We start from the raw sequence: 22,329 nt of genomic DNA, 5'->3' as shown, positions 1-22,329 counted from the left end.
TTAAATCTGTTTAGACCCCACACAGTTTATATGGATAAGATCAAGTTCAATCAGCTGATCAATAAATCAATAATAAACCTTTAACTGTTTGATGAACACTGAATGAGTTTCAGTTTTTGTCTGAGCTGCTGTTTTAAACTTGACGACGTCTCCAGTCTGTTTCCTCCAACAGATTCCTCAGCAAACTGTTTCCATCTGTCAGTCTCACTGCTGCTCTCCAAAACCTCCAAAACCTCCAGACTCTCCAAACATAAACCTCCAGACTCTCCAAAACCTATAAAACCTCCAGACTCTCCAAAACCTCCAAAAACTCTGCAGACTCCTTCTGGAGAAATATTTTCAGCATCAGCTCAGCTCCAGGTGGATCAATAAGTCTGATCAGGTTGTAAATATTGATCATATATCAGACTTAACCTGTATGTGATCTCTAACGGCAGCCTCAGCAGCGTTGTGTTGTATTGACCCCTGCTGGTCATGTGAACAAACTACACTTAGAGGAAAATACACATTATACTTACTTGAATATACCTGGAAACCTTTCAAGGACCCTGGAAATTTGTTATTTACTCCAAACCTTCTATATGATCTCATGACTAAAACCACTGAACTGAAGGTGAGAGACAAATGTTGTCTGTTTTTATTGGTCAGCTGACCTCTGTCTTCATTAACAGCTGCTCCATCATGGTTAAAGACATTTCATTAATCTGCTGAGAGTTAATAAAAAAAACCCTGAAACCCGAGAAATAAAACATGAACAGTAAAACTTTTCCACAGATAATAAGAGGTGATGATCTGCTGTTCACTGTGTAGAAATGAAGCAGTGATGTGGCTGTCTGTTATTCTCTGCTGCCCCCTCATGGTCACTCTCTTCACTGCAAAATGAAAATTCATTTCTAACTGTGGTGGTTGTAGCTTTATTTACACAACACATTTTAAACACAGAACCAAAGAGAGGAATAGAATCACACCCAAAAACAAAAATTTAAATTACACAAAAATAATAACTATTACTAACTATAATAATTCTGTACTGAGTACTTTTGGTACTTTAAGTATTCTTTGATGCTTATACTCACTTTATGAAAGTTATATGTGTTTGTTTGTTGCTTTGACAGTTTTGTAGACTGACTGACAGGAAGTAGAGAAACAGCTCAGCATTGACAGAAATAAGTTCTGTCTACTGCAGCTGACACAGCTCAGCAGATCCTGAACAAACACAGACTGGACTCTGTGGAGAAGGGTCATGGTTTCAGAGATCCTGTAGAAGGACAGAATACCTGCACCATGGTCCAGGTACACCCCGATCCTGAAGGACTGAGGGCCTGACAGGGAGGTGATGGTCCTGTTGTGTCTGAATTCATTATTGGGAAACAACAACGTCCAGGACTCATCATTGTCTCCGAACACACTCTCACTTCCTGTTTTGCTAATGCTCTTGTAGGTGACCGCTATAGAAACCAGTCCAGTCCACTCCACCTCCCAGTAACACTGTCCAGTCAGACCCTCTCTGCTCAGGACCCGAAGCCTGTCACTGAACCTGTCTGGATGGTCAGGATACGACTGTTTTCTATCCATATCTGTCACTCTCCTGTTCCCCTCAGACAGTAACAACCACTTCTTTTCTGGATGAGTTGGAGCAGCTGGTTGAAGGTGGTCTCGCTGTCCCTCATTGCTTCATCAGCTGAGCGACTGATGGCCTCCACCACCTGCTGAAGCATGTCCATGTCTTTCTCTCTGTCCTGGATCTTCTGCTGAATCTTCTGTCTACTCAGCTCCAGATCTCATTGTCTTTCAATCCTCTCTGCAGCAGCTGAGACGATGTCGTGGCCTCTGTGTTCGTCCACAGAGCAGAGGTAACAGATACAGCTCTGATCAGTGCGACAGAACATCTTCATCACCTCGTCGTGACGACAGCAGATGTTCTCCTGGAGCTTCGCTGAGGCTTCGACCAGCTTGTGTTTTTGAAAAGTCAGAAATTCATAGTGAGGCTGGAGGTGGTGCTCACAGTAAGAGGCCATGCACTGCAGACAGGACTTGGTGGCTTTTAGCTTCCTCCTGGTGCAGGAATCACAGGCCACATCTCCAGGTCCTGCATCACGGTTCTGATGAGGAGCATTCAGGAGTCCAGTCTTCTTCAGCTCCTCCACCAAATCTGCCAATATGGTATTTTTCACCAGGACAGGCCTCGGTATGAAGTCCTTCCTGCACAGAGGACAGCTGTGGATTCTCCTCTGATCCTCTTCATCCCAGTGTTTTTTAATACAGTCCATGCAGTAGCTGTGACCACAGGCAATAGTCACTGGATCTCCCAGTAGATCCTGACAGATTGGACAGCACAACCTCTCTCGGTCCAGCTGAGACATTTTCACTGAAACACTGAACGTCTCAGACTTTCACTTCCTCTCAACAGATAACAGCTGAGCTCTGGTTCTTCTGTTCAGGGTCTGCTCCTGGTCTGGGGTGAAAGGTCCGGTCAGATCCTGGTGTTACGAGTAAAACGTCAACCGAAAGACCTGCGACGGTTGTCATAAACAGGAAGTGTGTGGCAGGAATGAACTGTGTCAGATTTAACTTTATACCAGGAAGAGGTGTGTCCTCAGTCTGACACTCAGTGTTTACTACAACCCAGCTGTATGAATATGATTCAGGGGGGTTGTTGTTTTCAGTTTGTCCTGGATTCTGGTTCTGACCCACTTCAGTTTTCAGCAGGTCTGGATGATAACATGGCTCGTTTGTTTTTTTAATTCATACCTCAGCTGGACTCACCTGATAAACTGTGCCCTGCTGACCGTGAACCATAACGACCACAAAAAGAGACAAAATGTAGGTTGTCGTCATTCTGTGTGTCTGTGGCTGGGGTTTTCTTCCAGAGTGGGGAGGGCTGGGGCCTTTTTCATGTTGGATATTTCCAATATTTTAATATTATCACATATTTGAATATTTAAAGTTGTTTATTTTACATTAACTAATCTCATCTCGTATAGATGTGTTAATGTGTGTGTCCCTGGTAATATTTTATATGTTACAGTATAACAGTGTATTATTGTCAGTAATTTAAAATGACTCTTTATAAATGTGTTGACTTGACTCTGACACTGTGTCTTAATTTAAATATATTTTATATCAGGTTCATGGTTTCAGTCGGACTCTATTGTTTGTACCGTCCACTCTGTCCAGTCACCCTAGCAACAACAAACGCCGCCGCTCTGCCTGACTAACCAATCACGTCTTACGCTGCTGCTGTCGTCACATCCTGTCAGCGCTCTGGGTTTGGTTAGTCCTCCATCTTGGATGTGGCTAGCGGAGCGACTAGCAGAGTCTGTCCGGAGAGGATGAGGAGAAGCTGAACGGACCGGGACCCGCTGCTGAGTTCACCGAACCGAGACCGTCCCACCGACCCGACCCCACACTGAGACCGGCAGGCACTCCCAGACCCGCTCTGGCCCCAGAAACACACTCACCCGGTCCTGCCGGGTTGCGAGCGAGCTAGCCGGGTAACTTAGCCAGCAAAGAGGAACTGTTGCTCCGGGTCAGTTTGGATCGATGTCGGATAAAAACTGTCGGAAAAGAAGCCGAGGCGAGCCGAGCCGGGCCAGATAACCCCCTGGTCCTGTAGCCAGGACTGGAGCCAGTGATGCTGGGGGAAGACCTGCTGAAATAAACCCGAGCTGAAGCGAAAGCAGCCCGTAGACAGTCCGCTAAGTTTAGGCAGGTGTTCCGGGGCGGACAGGCGGCTTCATGACCGAACCTCCTTCACACTGACCCGGGTAACATGTCCACCAGGACCCCCCTGCCAACTGTCAACGAGCGGGACGCCGAAAATGTGAGTTTAACTCAACATTTCACTCAGCTTTAACTGTTTTATTAAAGTTAGATCAACAAGACAGGATCAAATGAGCACGGTATTTATCAGCAACCTGCTGTAAAATCTGATATCCTGAGTTATTGATTAATTCATGGTTTAACCCGGGATTTATTGATAGTTTACCGGGTTATTGGTGTGCATACACCCGCCAGGTTGGTTCAGGGTTTACCTCAGAAGGTGTTTTATTCAGTTCACAGGTTTGTCTCTGAGGCGAGGAGGGTTCTCTGGAGAGGGTTTGAAGGGTCCAAGAGCCGGTTCCAGGTGTCTTGGAAAGTATTACGGTTCTCCTAAAGCGGGGTCCAGGCACGGGTTCCAACAGCACCTGATAAGTTTTTAAAGTCCTCAAAAGAGTTTCCAGGTGTTCCAGGAGATTGTTGGGATGTCCACTGGGTCCCTGAGAACCTCTGTAGGGTCACAGAGACGGCTCCAGGTGTCCTGGGTGGTGGTCTCAGGAGCAGCTAACAGGGTTGTAGTTGTGGTAGATGAGATTTCAGTGGATCTGTGGATGGTTCAGATCTCCTGCAGGAGGTGTTTGGTCCCAGGTGTCCTGAGAAAGTTTTTGGTTTTGGTCCCGTGATTCCAACTGGATCTGTGGAGGGTTTAAATGTATCTTAAGGTTTGTAGGGTCGCTGAGACGGTCTTGTCCTGGAGAATGTGTCCCTGAAGAAGTTCTAGATGTTTATGTTAAGGTTTCTGTGAGATCTCCTCTAACAGGGTTCCAGGTGGGTCTGGAAGGTTTACAGGGTCATTCATGAGGTTTGAGTCGTTATGTGAGGAGGTTCCAGGTGTTCCAGGTATCTGATCAGCTGATCGCAGTATCACTGGTTCAAGTCCAGTGGAGATAGATTAGATAAAGAACAAAGTCCTCACAGAGGAAACAGGTGATGAACACTGTCCTCATGGATCAATCAGTTATTGATCAGATGATCAATCAGCAGCTACAGTGACTGTGTCATGTAACTGACACCGTCTGTGTGATGTCTTTATTTTTCCCAGCATGCCTCAGGGGATGATGGGCGTGGTGTGGTGTCCCGCTCCGTCCGCTCAACTCGCTGTAAAACCTCATCGTCCGCTGGAGGAGACGAGTCACCGCATGTTGGAAATTACCGCCTCCTGAAAACCATCGGGAAGGGAAACTTTGCTAAAGTCAAACTGGCTCGACACATCCTGACAGGACGAGAGGTCAGACTCAGACTCAGACTCAGATTCTGGTCCTGGATCAGACTCTAACTGTCCGTTCTCTCTGTCTCTCAGGTGGCGATCAAAATCATTGATAAGACCCAGCTGAACCCGACCAGCCTGCAGAAGGTGAGACACTGAACACATCACTGATTTCAGCTGGAACAGAGGACCTCAGAGAACCTCAGAGAATCTTAGAGAACACCAGAGAACCTCAGAGAATCTTAGAGAACACCAGAGAACCTCAGAGAATCTTAGAGAACACCAGAGAACCTCAGAGAATCTTAGAGAACCTCAGATCAGTGCTGATGTTTGTGTTTCTGTCTCAGCTCTTCAGAGAGGTTCGAATCATGAAGATCTTAAATCACCCAAACATCGGTGAGTAACACCAGACACTCTGTCTCACCCTCTGCCTGTCTCACCTTCTGCCTGCCTGTCTCACCTCTGTCTGTCTACCTTCTGCCTGCCTGTCTCACCCTTTATCTGTCTCCGTCTGTCTCACCCTCTGCCTGTCTGTCTGCAGTGAAGCTGTTTGAGGTGATAGAGACGGAGAAGACTCTGTACCTGGTGATGGAGTACGCCAGTGGAGGTCAGTCCCTCAGGTCTAAACCTGTCCATCATTGGATCCAGGTCTAGATGTGGATCCATACCTGTGTTCTGTGAAGAGCTGTAATGATTGATTAATTGATAAGTCGATCGATAGAATATTAACTGACAGCTGTGAATGAGACGATGTTTGTCACTGTGACCTTTGACCTGTGTGAGGTTCAGGTTCAGTCAGGTGACTGTGGTGTCTGTGTGCAGGTGAGGTGTTCGACTACCTTGTAGCTCATGGGAGGATGAAGGAGAAGGAGGCCAGAGCTAAATTTAGACAGGTAACACACACACACACACACACACACACACACACCACACACACACACACACACTCTGCTGTTACCATGGTAACAACCTGCAGCTGCCTGCATCCCATAATACTGCAGTGAAACAGATGGAGAGTCTGGTTCAGACTCAGTGCCTCTGAGCCAGGCAGCACAACACCTAAACCTGTCTGGCTGAACCTGTCTGTCTGAACCTGTTTGAACTTGTCTGTCTGAATCTGTCTGTCTGAACCTGTCTGTCTCTACAGATAGTGTCTGCAGTCCAGTATTGTCATCAGAAGCACATAGTTCACCGTGACCTAAAGGTAAAACACAGTGACACATACACTCTGATTTCCCAGCTGAACTTAAACACATTGTGAACATATGTACATGACCTGCTGCTGGAGTCAACCCCCCCCTTCCTCCCCCTCAGGCAGAGAATCTCCTCCTGGATGCTGATATGAACATTAAAATCGCAGACTTTGGCTTCAGTAATGAGTTCACTGTCGGTGGGAAACTGGACACTTTCTGTGGCTCTCCTCCGTATGCTGCTCCTGAGCTCTTCCAGGTATACCCTCATCCATTCATCCTTTCACCCACTCACTCACTCACTCACTCACTCACTCATCCATTCACTCACTCAGCCCTTTATGTGTCTGTATAGTTGTAGTTGTCACCTGGTTCTGATGGTTTTCAGTGTAGAGATGAACCAGTCAGGGCTTCACTGTATGTAACTGTGTGTATTTGTACTGTGTAACTGTGTATTTATACTGCATGTTTCGGTGTATTTCAGGGTAAGAAGTACGACGGTCCAGAGGTGGATGTGTGGAGTCTGGGTGTGATCCTCTACACTCTGGTCAGTGGATCTCTGCCATTTGACGGACAGAATCTGAAGGTCAGTGAACAGAGCACCGTTAAAGGAGCAGTCCACTGTTTAACAGCCTCATGGAGCCTCTGATCTTTATATGAAACTGTGCAGAGGTTTAAAGGAACATCCAGGATCTTCTCCACAGTCAGACGGTTGTAGCTTAGCTTAGCTAGCTGTTAGCCCTGTTAGCTAGCAGCAGTGTGTGATGTGTGTGTTCCTGCAGGAGCTGAGAGAGCGAGTGCTGAGAGGAAAATATCGAATCCCCTTCTACATGTCGACCGACTGTGAGAACCTCCTGAAACGCTTCCTGGTCCTGAACCCGGGGAAACGAGGGACTCTGGAGGTCAGAGAGCAACAGCTGTACCTCATCAATACATCAATACCTCATCAATACATTATCAGATTGGTTCTGGTGTCGTGTGATCGTTGTCTGATCGTTTCCTCTTCAGCAAATAATGAAGGATCGGTGGATCAATGCTGGTTGTGATGAGGAGGAGCTGAAGCCATTCATGGAGCCGGAGCTGGACATCAGGGACCAGAAGAGGATCGGTACTCTCTTTAACCTCTCTGTATGAATCCGCCAGGTGCACATACCTGTCTGTGTCTGAGGGCGGAGCTGAAGGTTTAGAGCCTGAAACAGGAACAGCTGTGACTCAGTGTTTTACTGAAGCTGTTTTCAGTCCTGTGTCACTGTTCCAGTTTAAACCTGCTGACGTTCACACAGGACAATATTTAGTTTGTTTAATGTCAACAATTCAACACTAGTTGTTTTTTACACTGTTCAACAACACATTCAACTCACAGTGTTTCATCTGTAGATCAGCTGAATAAAACAGGTGAGGATGTCAGATGTTTAGAGCGGCTGTTTGCTCAGCCTGTTTCTCTGATTACTGACGATCCAGACGTCTGATGACTGAAGTCCTGAATCTGGTTTAAGATCAGAGTTATTAGCATAGCCTGTTGTAGGAATGGGTGCAGCTAAAACAGAACCCACCTGAGTTAGAGCGAGTTGAAACTGACCGTGTCAGCAGCCCGACAGCAGAGACATGCTGCTGTAGGATTTCATAACTGAGCTGTGAACAAGACGCCATCTTCATGTCTGCAGTGTTTCCACTGTTTTGTAGCGAATTTTCTTGTCGCCGCTGCAATTACGCAACTCTGCAGAGGACTTTTAATTTGAAAGGATGGTCACAGGAAGAGGAGACAGTGGTAATAACCAGCTGAGGTGAGAGAGAGAAAGTTATATCTGTAACTACTGATCCTCTGTTTCAGATGTAATGGTGGGGATGGGTTACTCCAGAGAGGAGATCAACGATTCGCTCGCCAAGATGAAGTACGATGACATCACAGCCACCTACCTGCTGCTGGGGCGCAGGGCTGCTGAGGTCAGAGGTCGCCGTGATAACAACAGGTGTATAGACCACCTGGTCTGAGCAGCAGTGGTAACTGATGTGTGTTTGATGTTCAGGTGGAGGCGGGCGACTCCCTGCTCAAACCTCGTCCATCCAGCAGCAGCACTCAGTCTCCTGCTCACCTCCTCGTCCAGCGCTCCTCCTCCTCCAAACAGAGGAGGTACAGCGACCAAGGTGCAGACCAGAACCGGGACCGGGACCTGGGTTTAGTCCAGATCACAGTTACAGTCTGTTCAGTAACACTCTCTCTCCTCAGTGTGTCCGGTGTCCTCGGCTGCTCCTCACTCCAGGAGGAGTCAGGCGGCGGCGGCAGAGGGGGAGGTGAAGCAGGAGGGGGGAGGACAGAACAGGAAGTCCAGTCCTGTGGAGGGGGGCAGTCCTCTGCTGGGCAGCGCCAACAACCCCAACATGGCTGACATCCCTGAGCGGAGGAAGACGTCGGCCACGCCCACTGTGAGTTTACATGTTTACCACAGGTGAACACAGGTGGAGACTGGTGGACATAGGTGTGAGGTGTGACAGGTGTGACCCTGCAGGTGTGAACAGTGGCTGACTGACAATTGTGATCATCAGTGGTTTCATCTATTGTTTTCAGCCTCTGACAAAAACATGTCACAGATCAATAGAGAAAATACTCAGCTGATCAGTAATAATCAATAATCACAGCCTGACACTGACACGTGATTCAGAAGGTCAGTAAGAAGGTGTTGTCACCTGGTCAGGTTCAGGTACGTCGACTCTCTGACATCACTCACACTCTCAAACTGAAGCTACATGATTGGTCGACGGTCTGTCAGAATGAACAGTTTCTGTTTGCTGCTCTGATGATCTCAGGTGACAGGTGAGTTCTGTTGAGAACACCAGGGCTAAAAACAGGGCAGAAACTAAAGGTGTGACAAGGTAACACCAGTCATTGAAGTGATGCGTCAACTCTGCCGCCATATTGTTTGGGGGGCGGAGGTGTTCGGTTAAAATCATCATGTGACTAAAGATTGACCTGATTGGTTTGTTTACCTGTATCAGGGAGGATCCAGCATGACGAGGAGGAACACCTACGTCTGCAGCGACAGGAACGCCACCGACCGACACTCTGTGGTCCACAACGGCAAGGAGAACAGGTATGGGTCGGGGGGTGGGGCAGAGTCCTGAGGGTCAGAAAACAGGTACATGACATCATCAGAAATGAAAGTCACGTGGCTTTTGCCCCTCCCCTTCCAGCTCAGTGACCACACCCACCCAGAGGTCAGTGGGCGGAGCCTCCACCCACAGCGTCAGCAGCGGGGCAACCCCCCCTGACCGGCTGCGTTTCCCGCGGGGGACGGCGAGTCGCAGCACCTTCCACGGCGGTCAGCTCCGAGAGAGACGCACTGCCACCTACAACGGCCCCCCTGCCTCCCCCAGCCTGTCCCACGACGCCACGCCCCTCGCCCATTCACGAGCCAGAGGGTCCACCAACCTGTTCTCCAAACTCACCTCCAAACTCACACGCAGGTACGCACCGCCAGGCATCATGGGAGGTTGATTTTATTTATCTGAGGGACCACAGGAGGTCAGATAGTCAGGTGAGGTGAGACAGAAAGGTGAGGTGAGACAGGTGAGAGGCGTCACTTTTACCTGGACTTAGTCTGAACCAGAACTTCTTCCTTCTGTTTCTTTAACTCTTTATTTTTTTACCTGCTCATTAACACAAACACAGAGAGATAAAGTTCAGAGACAGAGTCACCTTCAGTCACATCACTTTAACACATTCCTCCCCCCTCTCCTCCTCCTCCTTCCCCTCTCCAGTCGTAACGTGGCGTCGGATCAGAAGGAGGAGCCTGGCTCACCTGCAGCTCCTCACCTGAAGGAGTCGAAGCCCCGCTCCCTGAGGTTCACCTGGAGCATGAAGACCACGTCGTCCATGGAGCCTCTAGACATGATGAGGGAGATCAGGAAAGTCCTGGATGCCAACAACTGCGACTACGAGCAGCGTGAGCGCTTCCTGCTGCTCTGTGTCCACGGAGACGGACACGCTGACAGCCTCGTCCAATGGGAGATGGAGGTTTGCAAACTGCCCCGCCTCTCCCTCAACGGCGTCCGCTTCAAACGCATTTCAGGAACGTCCATCGCCTTCAAGAACATCGCCTCCAAGATCGCCAACGAACTCAAACTGTAGGGGGGGGGTAGAGAGAGATGTGTACAGGTCTGTTCTCAGGTGAGAGGCAGGTGTGTTATAGTTGTGTGATCAGCTGTTGATCAGTTTATGGCTTTGTTGATCAGATTAAATCAATTGATCAATAACTGATCATCAGTTCTCTGTAGGACTGTGTCAGTCTGATCTCACCTGTTGACCTGTTCCTGTCTCAGTCACCTGAGAGTGAAACCAGACTGATGCTCAGCTGATTGCTCTTATTGATAATTGATTGTTTCAGCTCTCTGATAATCAGTGATTATTGATTATTGATGACCACACACTGATGATGACATCACTCTCTCTCTCATATTAAACTGTCTATCTATCTGTGCGGGGTTTTCCTCACCTGCTCCCAGCACAGCAGGGGCAGCTCCCCATCGCTCTGCTACCTGACTGAACATGGCCGACTGCTGCAAAGGATCAAGTTCCTGGAGTCCAGAAACTGCAGCGATGGACATTTTTGTTTTATGTTGAAAGAGGCTCTGCAGTGACTGACCTGCAGGTGTTTTGGCCCCGCCCACCAGGTGGGGGCGGGTCAGACTGAAGGGGGTGGAGTCAGGAGCCCAGACAGGTGGAGTGAATGTAAATAGTTTGACAGACTCACCTTGTTTTCATGTTGTTTCCTCTTTTGTACATGTGAGTGATCAGCTGATCGACGGCTGATCAATGACTGATGTGCGGGTGATTGCTGTTGTTGTTTGTTACCTGAACCTCAGGTTCACCTGTGTCTCATTAAACACCTTGAACGCAGCACCAGTTCCTGTCTGGATGGAGTTTTTTGAAGGACTACAGAAGGAGGGGTCATGGAGGGTCAGAATGACCTCACTCAGGTGTCAGGTCCACCTGCAGGTCACTTCCTGTAAAGTGACATCATCAGTGAGGTCAGAGATGTGCAGACTGATGACTGATGATCTGTAGAGTTATTTTGAGTATACTGAGTCAGAAACAGGTCTGGGACTCTATCCCAGACCTGGTGTCTGACCTGGTCCCAGACCTGGTGTCTGACCTGGTCTGTCTGTGTGGGTCCAGGTCTCAGAATCAGAGCTGGTCTCTGTTCAGTGTTTGTGTGATTCAGTTCCTCAGGTCTGATGGAATCTGGTTCACAGCAGAGAAGAGATGTAAACTGATCGATTGATTATCTGATTGATCAGCTGAACAGAAAACTCTGGTATTCTGGAACTTGGACCTTATTTTCCATGTAAAACATCAACAGAGACAGAAATCTCTGGAATCAGTTCAGTATTGATCAGGAACAGTGAACTCAGCGATCTAACAGGTGGAGGCAGTGGAGTCTGGTGGTGATGTATGAGGGGGCTTCAAAACGTTTGTGGAAAAAGGACAGTTGGAGAAAACGGTTTAAGTTATGATGTTTATTTTTGTGCTGCAACATTCATTTAAGGGTTCGTGTTAGAACATGTTACGACTCGTTACAACGCACAGGTGCACTGAGATCAAAATCCCTGCATCTGATTTTTAGCTACTAGATACTGATGTTTCTGGTTAAACTAAAAGGATCTTCCTCTTTAACAGAAGCGCTGTAGGAATCCTGTCCATGATGCCGTCAGCAGTTGGTGGAAGGTGGATGTGTGCTGAATGAGGACAGGACCAGCTTCAGTTCGGGGCCACAGAGACTTTATTAGATATTTCAGGTGTTAGATGGGTCCAACAGGTGCAGACAGGAAATAGAAAATCCTTCACATGTTGGAAGACTGAAGTCTAACTGAGCGGCTCTAAACGTCCTGCTGCTTCAGGACGGTTTCTGATTGATTACAGTGAGGGGGAGTGGGTGAGGAGGGGGAGTGAGGGGTGAGGAGGTGGGAGGTGTGAGAGGTTACAGTGAGGTCACAGTTCACTTCTGCTCAGGCATCATGTCATCGATGCCCTCGCCGGCCTCCAGACGTTTCTCCATGTCCACCAGCAGGTTGACTCCGTCCACCACCATCTGGACCAGCTCCACCTCCGAGAAGCCAAGACGGTCCGCATTGGAGATGTCGAAGACTCCGCCCACCGCCGCCGTGTCCACGCCCCCTGAGACACAGACAGGAAGTGATGTAATGGGGGCAGGACTGCACACTGAGCTCCTGACAACCAGGAACCTTTAGTCCAGTTCTCCCTGAATCCAAACCACCAGACTCCAGCTTCAACACCTTCACCTGTCTACCTTTAATTTGAAGGTGCTTCTTATACCTCTCTGACATTTACATTTCTGTGACACAGAGAAATAAATCTGCAGCTCCATCTCCATGCCTCATGTCTGACGTCAGAAATTTAACCTCAGCCTTAACCATGACCAGGTATCTCACCTGTATGGACTCTTTCTCACCTGTATCTCACCTGTACCCCACCTATACTGAACTATGGGTAATTTGAGTGGAGTCTGCTACATAAGTGGACTCTCGGTCCTCTGGAAGTCCTCTTCAGGTCCCTTGTGGACTCAGTGAATTGTGGATTTGGACCACCCCCAACACTCTTGGACTTCCTGGCAACTGTAAAGACCTCGACTCTGCTGCTGTGACGTCTGGACATTTGGATTCAGTTTGCTGCTGTTTCCCCTGTTACTCCAAATTAACTATGGTTGTTGAACCGTGTCTGTTAAGAGACCCACTCCAGGTCTCCTCCAGTCCAGATCAGAACCAGTGTGATCAGTGATTAGACTCCAATCCTCTCTGTCCCACCTGGAGAACAGGAGACACCCACTGATGATGTCACAGATCACGCCTGAAAATCTGGTTCCAGCTGAGAACCAACTTTTCAGGTTCAGAGCTGATTTAGTTTTGGTGTAAACACTCAGAACGGTTCAGATTTAGGTTCAGGAACCAGAACAGAACCTGGTCCATGTTGAGCTCAGAGGTCACAGATGAGACTGTGTGGAACCTGGTTCTGCTCAGAACAAACCTGTCTACCTGTCAAACCACCTGTCTCTCTCTCTGTTTACCTGTTCCTCTCTTCTGCAGCCTCAGCCTCTTCAGGATCTCTCCAAACTTCTCATGCTTGCTGAGGTTTGGCAGTTTGACGTGGACTCCGGCTCTCAGTCCCGTCCCCAGGTTAGATGGACAGGTGAGGACGTAGCCCAGGTGTTCGTTCCACATGAACTCGTGACCTTGCTCCTTAAACAAACCCTCGATCTGTCAGAGAGAGAGAGAGAGTGGTGGTCAGGTGTGGACAGCTGAGATCAGGACTCCTGTGAACAGGTGAGGTGCAGGTGTTCACCTTGGTGAGTCCGGTGCAGAAGCGGGTGAACACCTCCCTCATGTTTCCTCCTTTCTGCATGCTGATTACGCGCAGGTGATCCTCCTCATTCACCCAAACCAGGAAGGTCTTGTTGTTGTTGTGCCTACAGGTGGACCAGAGAGTGAAGGGTTAATGACGAGACGAGACGCAACAGGAAGTTAATCAACAACCGTTCAACCAAAACACGTTCAGCCTCCAGATACGACTTTACTCCATCATTCTGACCAAGAATAAACAGTCAGTCCTCCAGATTCAGAATCTCTTTACCTGGACCCTGTTTTACTCTGAGTGTCTGTTTTCTATTCAGAGATCGTGGTGTGTTCACTGACCAGATGCCGCGGCCGTCAGGCCAGTCGCGGGCCATGCCGGATGCCAGCAGCAGCGGGGAGACGGGCTTGTCAAACAGGAAGTGGTCATCGATCAGCTGCTGCTGCTCCTCCTCCGTCATGTTCTTCAGGGCGTAGTACTTCCCCTTTAAGTCCCCGTCCAGGGCGTCCAGACCTGCAACAAACAGGAAGTCAGAGGTCAGACACACAGGAGATCATAAACCCAACTTCAGGACTGTCAGGTGAGAAGGAGGCCGGATATGTTTGATGCCTTAGAGGCTGAACTCAGGGAAAACCCTCCCTCAGTCTCTCACAGTTCCTAAGAGAAACTCAACAGATGTTATAATTAATTTCCCAAACGCTTTAGTCCAGTTTTACGAAAGCAAATTGAGTGTGTGATCGTCAGCAATCAGAGATCAGCCAGGCTTCAATTTTTCATCTGATTCTTTGCTTTCTGTTAAATAACAAAGTATTGTTTGTGTTGTCTGTTTTCAGACAATGGGGGGCAGCAGAGACTCTGGTCTGCTGGGTTCATCCAGTCCAGTCTAGTCCAGCTCAGTTCAGTTAAGTTCAGTTCAGTCTCATTTGAATTTGAAAGAGGTGGTTTTAGACTGACGGAGCTCTCGGCCTCATTAGGAGTCTCAGCAGGACAACACAAAGCTCACAGTTATGTAACAGTTTGATCTGCTGCTGCTGCATTCACTGACACGCTCACTGAGGCATGATGGGAAAATATCTAAATAAAGATGGGTCGTTTTCAGCTGCAGTCAGAGCTAAATAAAACCAGGCTGATGGAGAGACTGTTCCTCCTCAGCCTCAGTGAGTCAGCAGGAACAGAAACACCTCTGTCATCAGAGTGTCCCTGAACGCACCATCAGACAGGTGAAAGTGATGGATCATGTGTCTGCAGCAGGATGGACCATTTTACAGACAAAACCTGACACTGACAGACTAATGGATGAAACAGCAGAAAGCTGCGTCTCATACTTTCGATGGAGAGGTTTTCGATGGCGCGTCGTTCTCCGCGGCTGCAGTGCGGTGGCAGACAGAAGCCACGGATACTCCGTCCTGTCCGAACCCGAGAGCTCAGAACGTAGTTTGGGTCCAGATCATCTCCACCCTGAAACACACAGGAGAGAACGAGATCAGTTGTCCTGTCAGAAGATGGTGTCAGACACTAAACCAGAACCAGCGGTTTAAGATTAGATTAGATCCAGGATTAGATTGGATGTTTATATGACAGGTAAACAGGTGAAAGTTGAGTTTGAGTTTTGAGGCATGTAGGTTGTCAGGTTCAGGCTCCTGTGATCTGATGTGATAGACTTCCTGCAGCACTGATTCTGATGGATTTGAGCCCTGATCATCTGTGGTTTAAAAAGAAACCAGCCTCCAGACCCTGTAGGTACCTAGTCCTAAACCAAAGTTGGACTGATTTATCTGTTCACCTGATGGTGGCGCTGGAGGAAAAGTCCTCAGAGTTGCTACAGTTCATCCCAAAGATACATTATCAATGAATCAGTGTTTGAAGAACCAGTTTATCAGTCATCAAATACCATCATTGTTTCCTGTGTCAAGAATCATCACTGCAGATTTCACATTAAAAGCCTCCCTGGAAAGGAAAAACTTTTAATGTGAAACATCTGCAGAAAGTGTTCAGTTTTACTGTTGTAAAGTAAAGCAGCTGAAGTGAAGTCGGGGTTGACAAACCCTGACTGCCTTGATCTGTGTTAAATGGTATGACGGTGGTTCAGATTTGGGTAAGTTGAGTCAGTGTTAACTTAATCAGAGTTAGTGCGTGTTGATTAAAGGGGCGTGCACCGTATCTCTCAGATGAAGAGCGCACGTTAATTCAGTGGGTTTAGAGGAATTTAAAGAGACTCTAACAACACAATGTAAAACCAACAAAGACAGAGAGACTGGTCACATGTTCTCTGGATTCTTCATCTGTAATATGAGATGGAAGGACACAGAACATATGTGATCATTTCTCAGATACTTGGATTACAGTCAACACGTGGGTCACATGTCTGAGAATGAGCTGTTCCTGTTAATGATGTTCTGCCTGGAGCACTCAGGCTGTATATGTATGAATGTAAAGCTGTTATGTTCAGTATGAACTTCATGTTAACAGTATTTCAGCCTCAGTGGAAACTGAACCTGGATCAAATAGAAACATCCTAGAAAGGGTGGGGGGGACTGACGGTCTTTAGACACTGACCCCCGTCCTGCAGAGTCAGCCTCTCTCTGCTGATTGGTTGTTCCACCGGTGGGGCGGAGCTTAGGTAGAAGTAACACTGGTAACACCACGGATGCAGCGTAAATTACCATGGCAGCAGAAACGTAAAGGTAAAACCTGTCCACCTTTCATAGTACAGGTTAATCAGGAAGTTACACCTGACGTCACCAAGTTACTCCTGAAGTTACTCTGATAAGACAGTTACCTTACTTCGTAGTACAGACCTCAGGTCAGTTAGTTGTTGTTTACCTGCAGGTTTTCAGAGTTCAGGTCCGTCTTGTGTTTGTCTGTTGGTTTGTAACCTCCATGGCGGTCTTCAATCACTGGGTCCATCAGCTCTTTGAACACCTCGTATGTTTCCTCGTCTCCGGCGACACAGCCCACCGTCATGATGAACGGGTGACCTGCAGGGGCACAAAATGGCCAATCATTTCCTGCCCATCACTGACTTTCTGAGCAGTCGTCACATTGTCTTGCAATGTTTTGCACAAATGCTGTCAACTAAATGAAGTTGGACTTGATGAGGAGGATCAGGCGATCAGACAGAAAATAAACAAACACCCTCCCTCGTTTCCTGTGCGGGAATTAACAAGCAGAAATTAACCTGATCTAACGAGTCGATCCAATTAAAGAGTTGATTATCAAGTAGCAGCTGAACTCCAGAACAGAACGTCTCGGAGTCAAGGTGACAAACAATACGAGGAGGGATGGACTCACCTGGTTGGGGAGTCGTGACCTAGTCCAGGGGGTGGGTTCACTTGGTATAGGGAAGTCTACCTGGATTAGGAGGCAGGGTTACCTGGTCTGGGGAATGGGTGGTCTGGTTTGGGGAAATGTTACCCAGTCTGGGCTAGGGTCCACCCAGTCTGATTGTCTGAGGAGCAGGAACTTGTCTTGGGAGTGGTTACCTGTTTTATGGAAGGGGTTACCCAGTCTGGTGAAGGGTTACCTGGGTAAGGTGATATCTGGTCTGGGGAGGGGCCACTTGGTTTGGAGGGGTGGTTATGTGGTTTAGGGAAGGACTTACCAGGGGTGGGGGGTGTGGCATGGTCTGAAAAAGGAGTTCCTTGCTTTTGGGTCTATAGAAGACTTTTGTGATAAGGAGATGGGGTTACCTGGTACAGGTGTTTCAGGGGAGTGGTCACCTGGTCTACCTGGTCTGGGGCTGTTACCTGGGTTGTCAACGCCAGTCTGGATGACATCATCCAGGGTGAATCCACTGGGTGTCTCCTTGTCCCTCAGGTTGGCGTACATTTCAGGCGTCAGCACCTTGGCCATGTGGTTGTTGTGCTTGCTGAGGTCAGGGTACTCCTGCTCCGCCGAGTAGTTCATCTTCAGCTTGTTGTGGGTGTTTCCAAAAGGCATGATGTCGTCGGGCTGACCTGGGATCAGGTGAACAGAGATGATGATGATTACAGGTGTGTTCAGGAAACGTCAAACTGAGAATCAAAGTCAGAGTGTTCTTCAGTCTGAACGTCTCAGCTGAAATCAGACATTTGACTGACGCCACAGTTTATTAATTATATATAAACAGATTATTTATACAGTCAGGTTTTAAACATGTTGTTTTTAGCTTTTAGTTAAATTAAGAGTCATTTCTCTTCATTTTATCATTTTATTATTGTTTATTCTGATTCATGTTTCCTGCCTGAAATGAAAAATAAAACAAATCAGGATGAAAAATAAAGAATCACAGCCTGAAAACTGAATTCTATTTTCTACTGAATATTTTTAATATAATTTTACTGATAAATAATATATGAATTTAAAAGAAAATGTTAAAAGAAAACTACACCCTCAGAACTTGAGCTAAATATACCTGGAGTATCAGAAGTAATCAGAGTATTTTTGATTCAGACTGAAACGTTGAGAAATATTTTTATTTTATTTCCAGAGGTGTTTAAAGTTTGAATTCTTCAGCATCATCAGAAGTGTGATTTCAGATGTGCTGCAGCAGGAAACAGAAATCAAACCTGTAATGGAGTAAATGTACTCCGTTACTTTCCTACTCAGCATCTTTATGGATTAAAGACAGTGAGAATGATCTTTGTCCTTATTCAGATCCGAGCAGCTCCGGGATCTGGTCTGAGGTTTAAACATCAGTCTGAGGCTCGGTTCGGCTCGGCTTGGATGAGGAAACCCTGGAGGGGATCAGTGTGTAAACCGGGACAGAGGCTGATTATGATGTACCGGAGGCCGCGGGGAGTGACGCAGCAGCAGACCGGGGTTAACCCTTCAGAGCGCGGCTGCTGCACCGTGCGACGCCCCGGTCACCTTCAGCACCTCCTGCACGGAGCACGCGACGGACTGCACCGACCCGAACCGGGTCCGGGCCGGTCCATCCGCCTCATTACCCGGGTTTCTGACGGTAATTTACCGTGTTTCTGACGTGTGTCGTTATGAAACCCGGGACGAGGCCTGAGCAGCTGATTAAAGATGAAATATAAGAATTTTAAAATCACACTGAGCATGCGCAGGGTGTTTGTTTACAGCTTTAATGCCGTTACAAAGGAGACGAAGAGTCGGTGTGATGGAGGCTCATCACGCACATTAAGGACCCTTCACGCCTGACTGGATTTAAGGTGGATTTCTTTATTTAAGTAGGCCTTTTGTTGAAACCCGCCGGTTCAGATAGTCCGTGTCTCTGACCTGAGATCAGATCAAACAGGATCCACCGGAGAAACCGCAGCCGGTGACTGCGCAACACCTGCAGACAGGACGGACTGCAAGGTCAGACAGAGACAGACAGGCGGACAGAAAGGCTGCAGATAGACAGGCTCTCTGCGGCTGCAGGGTGGATAACCAGCCGGTAACCAGCCGGTAAACAGCCGGTAAACAGCCGGTAAACAACCAATAACCAGCCGGTAACAGCCCCCCCAGCTGCTCCTTTGTTCTTTAACCCACCGTCTCTCTGACTCCCTCTGATTTGTCTGATTTTGTTGAGCGCGAGCCCCTCTTATGATAACCTGATGTATTAAGCTGAGCAGCAGCACTGTGATTGGTCAGGGTGAGAGGTGTCCCTACCTGTCGGTTCGGTCTACGGTGATGTGGTCTGATGCGGGTCCGGGTTCGGGTCCGGGTTCGGGTCTGGGTCTGCTGCTGCTGCTGCGGATTAAAGCGGCTCTCAGGCTTTTATACCCGCCCCCCGCTCCTCATTGGCTCCTATTTACAGTCCATTCATTCCATTGGTCGGAGAGCCGCTGGGGGTCACGTGGTCTGTCTCTCACTCTTTCTCTCCCTCGCTCTCCGCTGACACAGGTTCAAGTCCTGCCGCAGTGCCCCTGAGCAACATCAGGAGGAGGAGGATGTCGGTCAGATCCCGCAGCCCCATCAGCCCACAGTGGTCCCTGTAAGTCCAGACTTGGAGCTGGACTGTGGATGTCTCTCAGTGGTCCCTGTAAGTCCAGACCTGGAGCTGGACTCTGGATGTCTCTCAGTGGTCCCTGTAAGGTCCAGGCGTGGAGCTGGACTGTGGATGTCTCTCAGTGAAGAGAATCTCCCACAGTTTCCTCTGACAGTGAATGCAACATTAGTTACTAAAATAATACTGATCAATTCATTATCAATCATTGTCATTGATAAGGAAGCTGAACAGGGGTGGGGGGGGGGGTGGTTCGGGTCAGAGCACTTTCTCCTGCAGCTTTAAATTATTCATCACCTGGAGCGTGGTGTGTGTGTGTGTGTGTGTGTGTGTGTGTGTGTGTGTGTGTGTCTGTGTGTTGGATCTACAGGGATCCACTGGGATCTACTGTGTTCTCTGAGGACCTGAAGAGGATCTACTGGATCCTGATGGTCTCAAAGTGAATCACGAACAGAGATCTAAACAGGAAGTGATCTGTGATCACTGTCGTCTGTGAGTATCTACTGGATCATAAAGGGATCTACTGACTCTGACTGAGGGAGGATCAGAGATGTTCAGGTCTGTGGTTTTTAGCAGCGAGACGTCTCTCAGCTGGTCTGAGTGGTCAGGGGGTCTGAGTGGGGGGTCAAGTGGTCTGAGTAGGGGGTGAGGTTACTGTTTGTCCTCTCTGTGTTGCCGTACGTCAGTGACAGTCTGTTTGCAGCGATTCCTCCTTAAACCTGCAGATTGTATAATCTTTCAGATCATCACAGGCCCCGCCCACTCCTGCTGTGACATCACATGCTGGTGTGTGTGTGTGTGTGTGTGTGTGTTGGGGGGGGGGGGGTCATGAAGCTCTGTTGCCGAATCATCAAAACAATTAAACACACATGTTATAGATCTACTGGATCTACAGAATCCAAGATGATCTATTAGGATCAACTGAATCCAACATTACCCATTAAGATCTACTGTGATGTAGAAAAGATTCACTGAAATTCACTGGACCCGAGGGAGATCCAGTTACCAGATATCAGTTATACTGATTTTGTTGAATTTCTAAAGATCAACTGGAATCTATAGAGATCTACTAGATCCCACTGGACTGTAATCTTATGCACATGGATATTTAACAAATCAACTGGAATCAATGCTACCTTCAACACACCAGATCCCGTGAATATGATCTGTTAGATCCAATGAATCCTGGAGTGGTGTGCTAGGATCTACTGGAGATCTGGACCAGGAGAGATGGGGGGGGGGCAGGAGGAGGAGAAATGAAGAGGAGTCTCTGCAGTGAGGACTCGGAGTCAGGTGGTGAGAGCTGAATACAAACCAGACACCCCTCCCCCTCCATCCTCCCTTGCCCCTCCCCCTCCATCCTCACCTCCCCCTCCCCCTGCTCCATCAGCATGTAGAGAGGCTGCAGCCCAACTCAGCACTCCTTCCCCTCCTCCCCCTCCTCCCCTCACTGTCATTTATTCATGACCGAACACAGAGAGACACAAGGACAAGAGGATGGGGATGGGGGGGGGGGGGACATGGTACCTCCTCTCTGTTGCTATAGAAACCCTGTATCTCCCTGCTGCCTTCTCTGTCCACAGGAAAAACCAACATCTCCTACTTACAAGGTCTTAGCCGACACCGGCGCCGACGTGCGCTCACCCTACTCCTGCCTTTAGCCAATCAGAGGAGGGCGAGGCAAAGGAGGGCCGTGTGATGTCAACAGAACGCCAGGGGTTCACGTGCAGCAGGTCAGTGAATGCCTCATGAAGAGAAGGACCTGAACACAACACACAGGTGATTTATTCAGCACAGTCATGTGATGTCCTCTGATATGATAATGTGGTGGGCGTGTCCTTCTGATCCCACAGCAGTGATTGGTGGAGGAGCTGCAGGTTCAACAGATGAATGAGTGAACACAGGAAGCTGTGTGAGCGCTGGAGCTGCATGTTAAATAAAGTTTGGTGTGTTTGAACAAAGGCTGTTGGCAGCGGTCTGATGCAGCGTTCACTGTCGCCTGGTTCATCTGGACTTTAGGTCTCCTAGGACCTGTTACCAGGCAACCAGCAGCCATACCCCACGACCGCTTTGTTTATCAGGAGACGACAGGAAGAAAGAAAGAAAAGAATCTGACCTGAACCTTTAAAGCTCCAGTCTGACAGTTTATCGTCATGACAACATGAAAACACAGACTCTGTTCAGTTGATCCTGAGATCAGATCATTGATCATTGATCACTGATCACTGATCGTCAGGTCTGATTGATGGATCCTCAGGTAGGAGCAGCTCCTCAGAGTCTGAACTTCTGTTTCAGCAGCTGTGACGTCATCGTCCCTGTCAAAATGGCCGCCACCAAGCTCCTCCTCTTCCTGGGCGAAGACGTCGTTGACTGACGGACGACGTCAGGTGAGCGGGGTGACAGGGTGGTGATGAGTTCAGAGACACAGTCAGCATGTCAATAACAACAAACAACGACAAACAATAAACAACAACAATGAACAATAAACAACAACAAACAATAACAATAAACAACAACAATAAACAATAAGTTTGGACAGGATTACATGCATAGTCCTAACAGTAAGAGTAGTAGTAGTAGTAGTAGTAGTTTTAGTAGTAGTATTAGTAGTAGTGGTAATAGTAGTATTAGTATTAGAATTAGTATTAGTAGTAGTAGTAGGTTTAGTAGTATTAGTATTAGTATTAGTATTAGTAGTAGTGATAATAGTAGTAGTAGTAGTAGTAGTATTAGTAGTAATAGTAGTATTAGTAGTAGTAGTAGTAGTAGTAGTAGTAATAGTAGTTTTAGTAGAAGTATTAGTAGTAGTGGTAAT

At 47.9% G+C, this 22,329-nt stretch overlaps 3 protein-coding genes and 1 long non-coding RNA gene across 6 annotated transcripts; 2 read left to right on the top strand and 2 right to left on the bottom strand.

The window, feature by feature from the left end:
• Positions 1-608: 608 nt before the first annotated feature.
• Positions 609-2,551, bottom strand: LOC108890044 (E3 ubiquitin/ISG15 ligase TRIM25). The gene has a single exon (XM_051071635.1). The coding sequence runs from the start codon at positions 2,361-2,363 to the stop codon at positions 1,782-1,784; it is 582 nt and encodes a 193-aa protein (XP_050927592.1). The 5' UTR covers positions 2,364-2,551; the 3' UTR covers positions 609-1,781.
• Positions 2,552-3,252: 701 nt separating this feature from the next.
• On the top strand, positions 3,253-11,116 carry LOC108890031 (MAP/microtubule affinity-regulating kinase 3). 2 transcript variants are annotated; one of them, XM_051071613.1, is made up of 18 exons: positions 3,254-3,823; positions 4,056-4,746; positions 4,862-5,047; positions 5,120-5,173; positions 5,374-5,422; positions 5,568-5,633; positions 5,849-5,919; positions 6,174-6,230; positions 6,341-6,475; positions 6,701-6,802; positions 6,999-7,118; positions 7,225-7,324; positions 8,048-8,160; positions 8,244-8,361; positions 8,444-8,640; positions 9,211-9,305; positions 9,406-9,678; positions 9,973-11,116. In XM_051071613.1, exons 5-18 carry the CDS (start codon positions 5,395-5,397, stop codon positions 10,340-10,342), a joined length of 1,845 nt encoding a protein of 614 aa, XP_050927570.1. In that variant the 5' UTR covers positions 3,254-3,823; positions 4,056-4,746; positions 4,862-5,047; positions 5,120-5,173; positions 5,374-5,394; the 3' UTR covers positions 10,343-11,116. The 2 variants fall into 2 exon arrangements, with proteins under 2 accessions (XP_018542296.1, XP_050927570.1); XM_018686780.2 differs by lacking the exon at positions 4,056-4,746 and having other exon boundaries at positions 3,253-3,823.
• Positions 11,117-11,715: 599 nt separating this feature from the next.
• Positions 11,716-19,289, bottom strand: LOC108890037 (creatine kinase B-type). Its single transcript, XM_018686796.2, has 8 exons — positions 19,178-19,289; positions 17,326-17,535; positions 16,403-16,557; positions 14,905-15,037; positions 13,921-14,092; positions 13,571-13,694; positions 13,296-13,485; positions 11,716-12,388 (listed from the first exon to the last, which is right to left on the bottom strand). Exons 2-8 carry the CDS (start codon positions 17,516-17,518, stop codon positions 12,210-12,212), a joined length of 1,146 nt encoding a protein of 381 aa, XP_018542312.1. The 5' UTR covers positions 17,519-17,535; positions 19,178-19,289; the 3' UTR covers positions 11,716-12,209.
• A 106-nt stretch (positions 19,290-19,395) lies between these two features.
• Positions 19,396-22,298, top strand: LOC127142632 (uncharacterized). Of its 2 annotated transcripts, XR_007813561.1 has the most exons (4): positions 19,396-19,502; positions 19,885-20,006; positions 21,098-21,247; positions 21,368-22,298. It is a non-coding gene; the product is annotated as an uncharacterized LOC127142632 (long non-coding RNA). The 2 variants fall into 2 exon arrangements; XR_007813560.1 differs by having other exon boundaries at positions 21,098-22,298.
• The last annotated feature ends 31 nt before the right edge of the window (positions 22,299-22,329 follow it).

The sequence above is a fragment of the Lates calcarifer genome, linkage group LG7_1 (genome assembly GCF_001640805.2).
Source record: "Lates calcarifer isolate ASB-BC8 linkage group LG7_1, TLL_Latcal_v3, whole genome shotgun sequence".
In the NCBI taxonomy this organism is placed as follows: Eukaryota; Metazoa; Chordata; class Actinopteri; family Centropomidae; genus Lates; species Lates calcarifer.
Note: the sequence above shows the minus strand (reverse complement) of the source record. Positions and strands in the feature narration are given on the sequence as shown.

Excerpts from the sequence above, each read along its gene's own strand:
- LOC108890031 (XM_018686780.2), top strand. The coding sequence starts at position 3,773 with ATGTCCACCAGGACCCCCCTGCCAACTGTCAACGAGCGGGACGCCGAA. Across the intron at positions 6,476-6,700 it reads CTGCTCCTGAGCTCTTCCAG|GGTAAGAAGTACGACGGTCC; the intron begins GTATACCCTCAT and ends GGTGTATTTCAG. Across the intron at positions 6,803-6,998 it reads TTGACGGACAGAATCTGAAG|GAGCTGAGAGAGCGAGTGCT; the intron begins GTCAGTGAACAG and ends GTGTTCCTGCAG.
- LOC108890044 (XM_051071635.1), bottom strand. The coding sequence starts at position 2,363 with ATGTCTCAGCTGGACCGAGAGAGGTTGTGCTGTCCAATCTGTCAGGAT.
- LOC108890037 (XM_018686796.2), bottom strand. The coding sequence starts at position 17,518 with ATGCCTTTTGGAAACACCCACAACAAGCTGAAGATGAACTACTCGGCG. Across the intron at positions 13,695-13,920 it reads CCTGACGGCCGCGGCATCTG|GCACAACAACAACAAGACCT; the intron begins GTCAGTGAACAC and ends GTCCACCTGTAG. Across the intron at positions 12,389-13,295 it reads GCTGCAGAAGAGAGGAACAG|GGGGCGTGGACACGGCGGCG; the intron begins GTAAACAGAGAG and ends TCTGTGTCTCAG.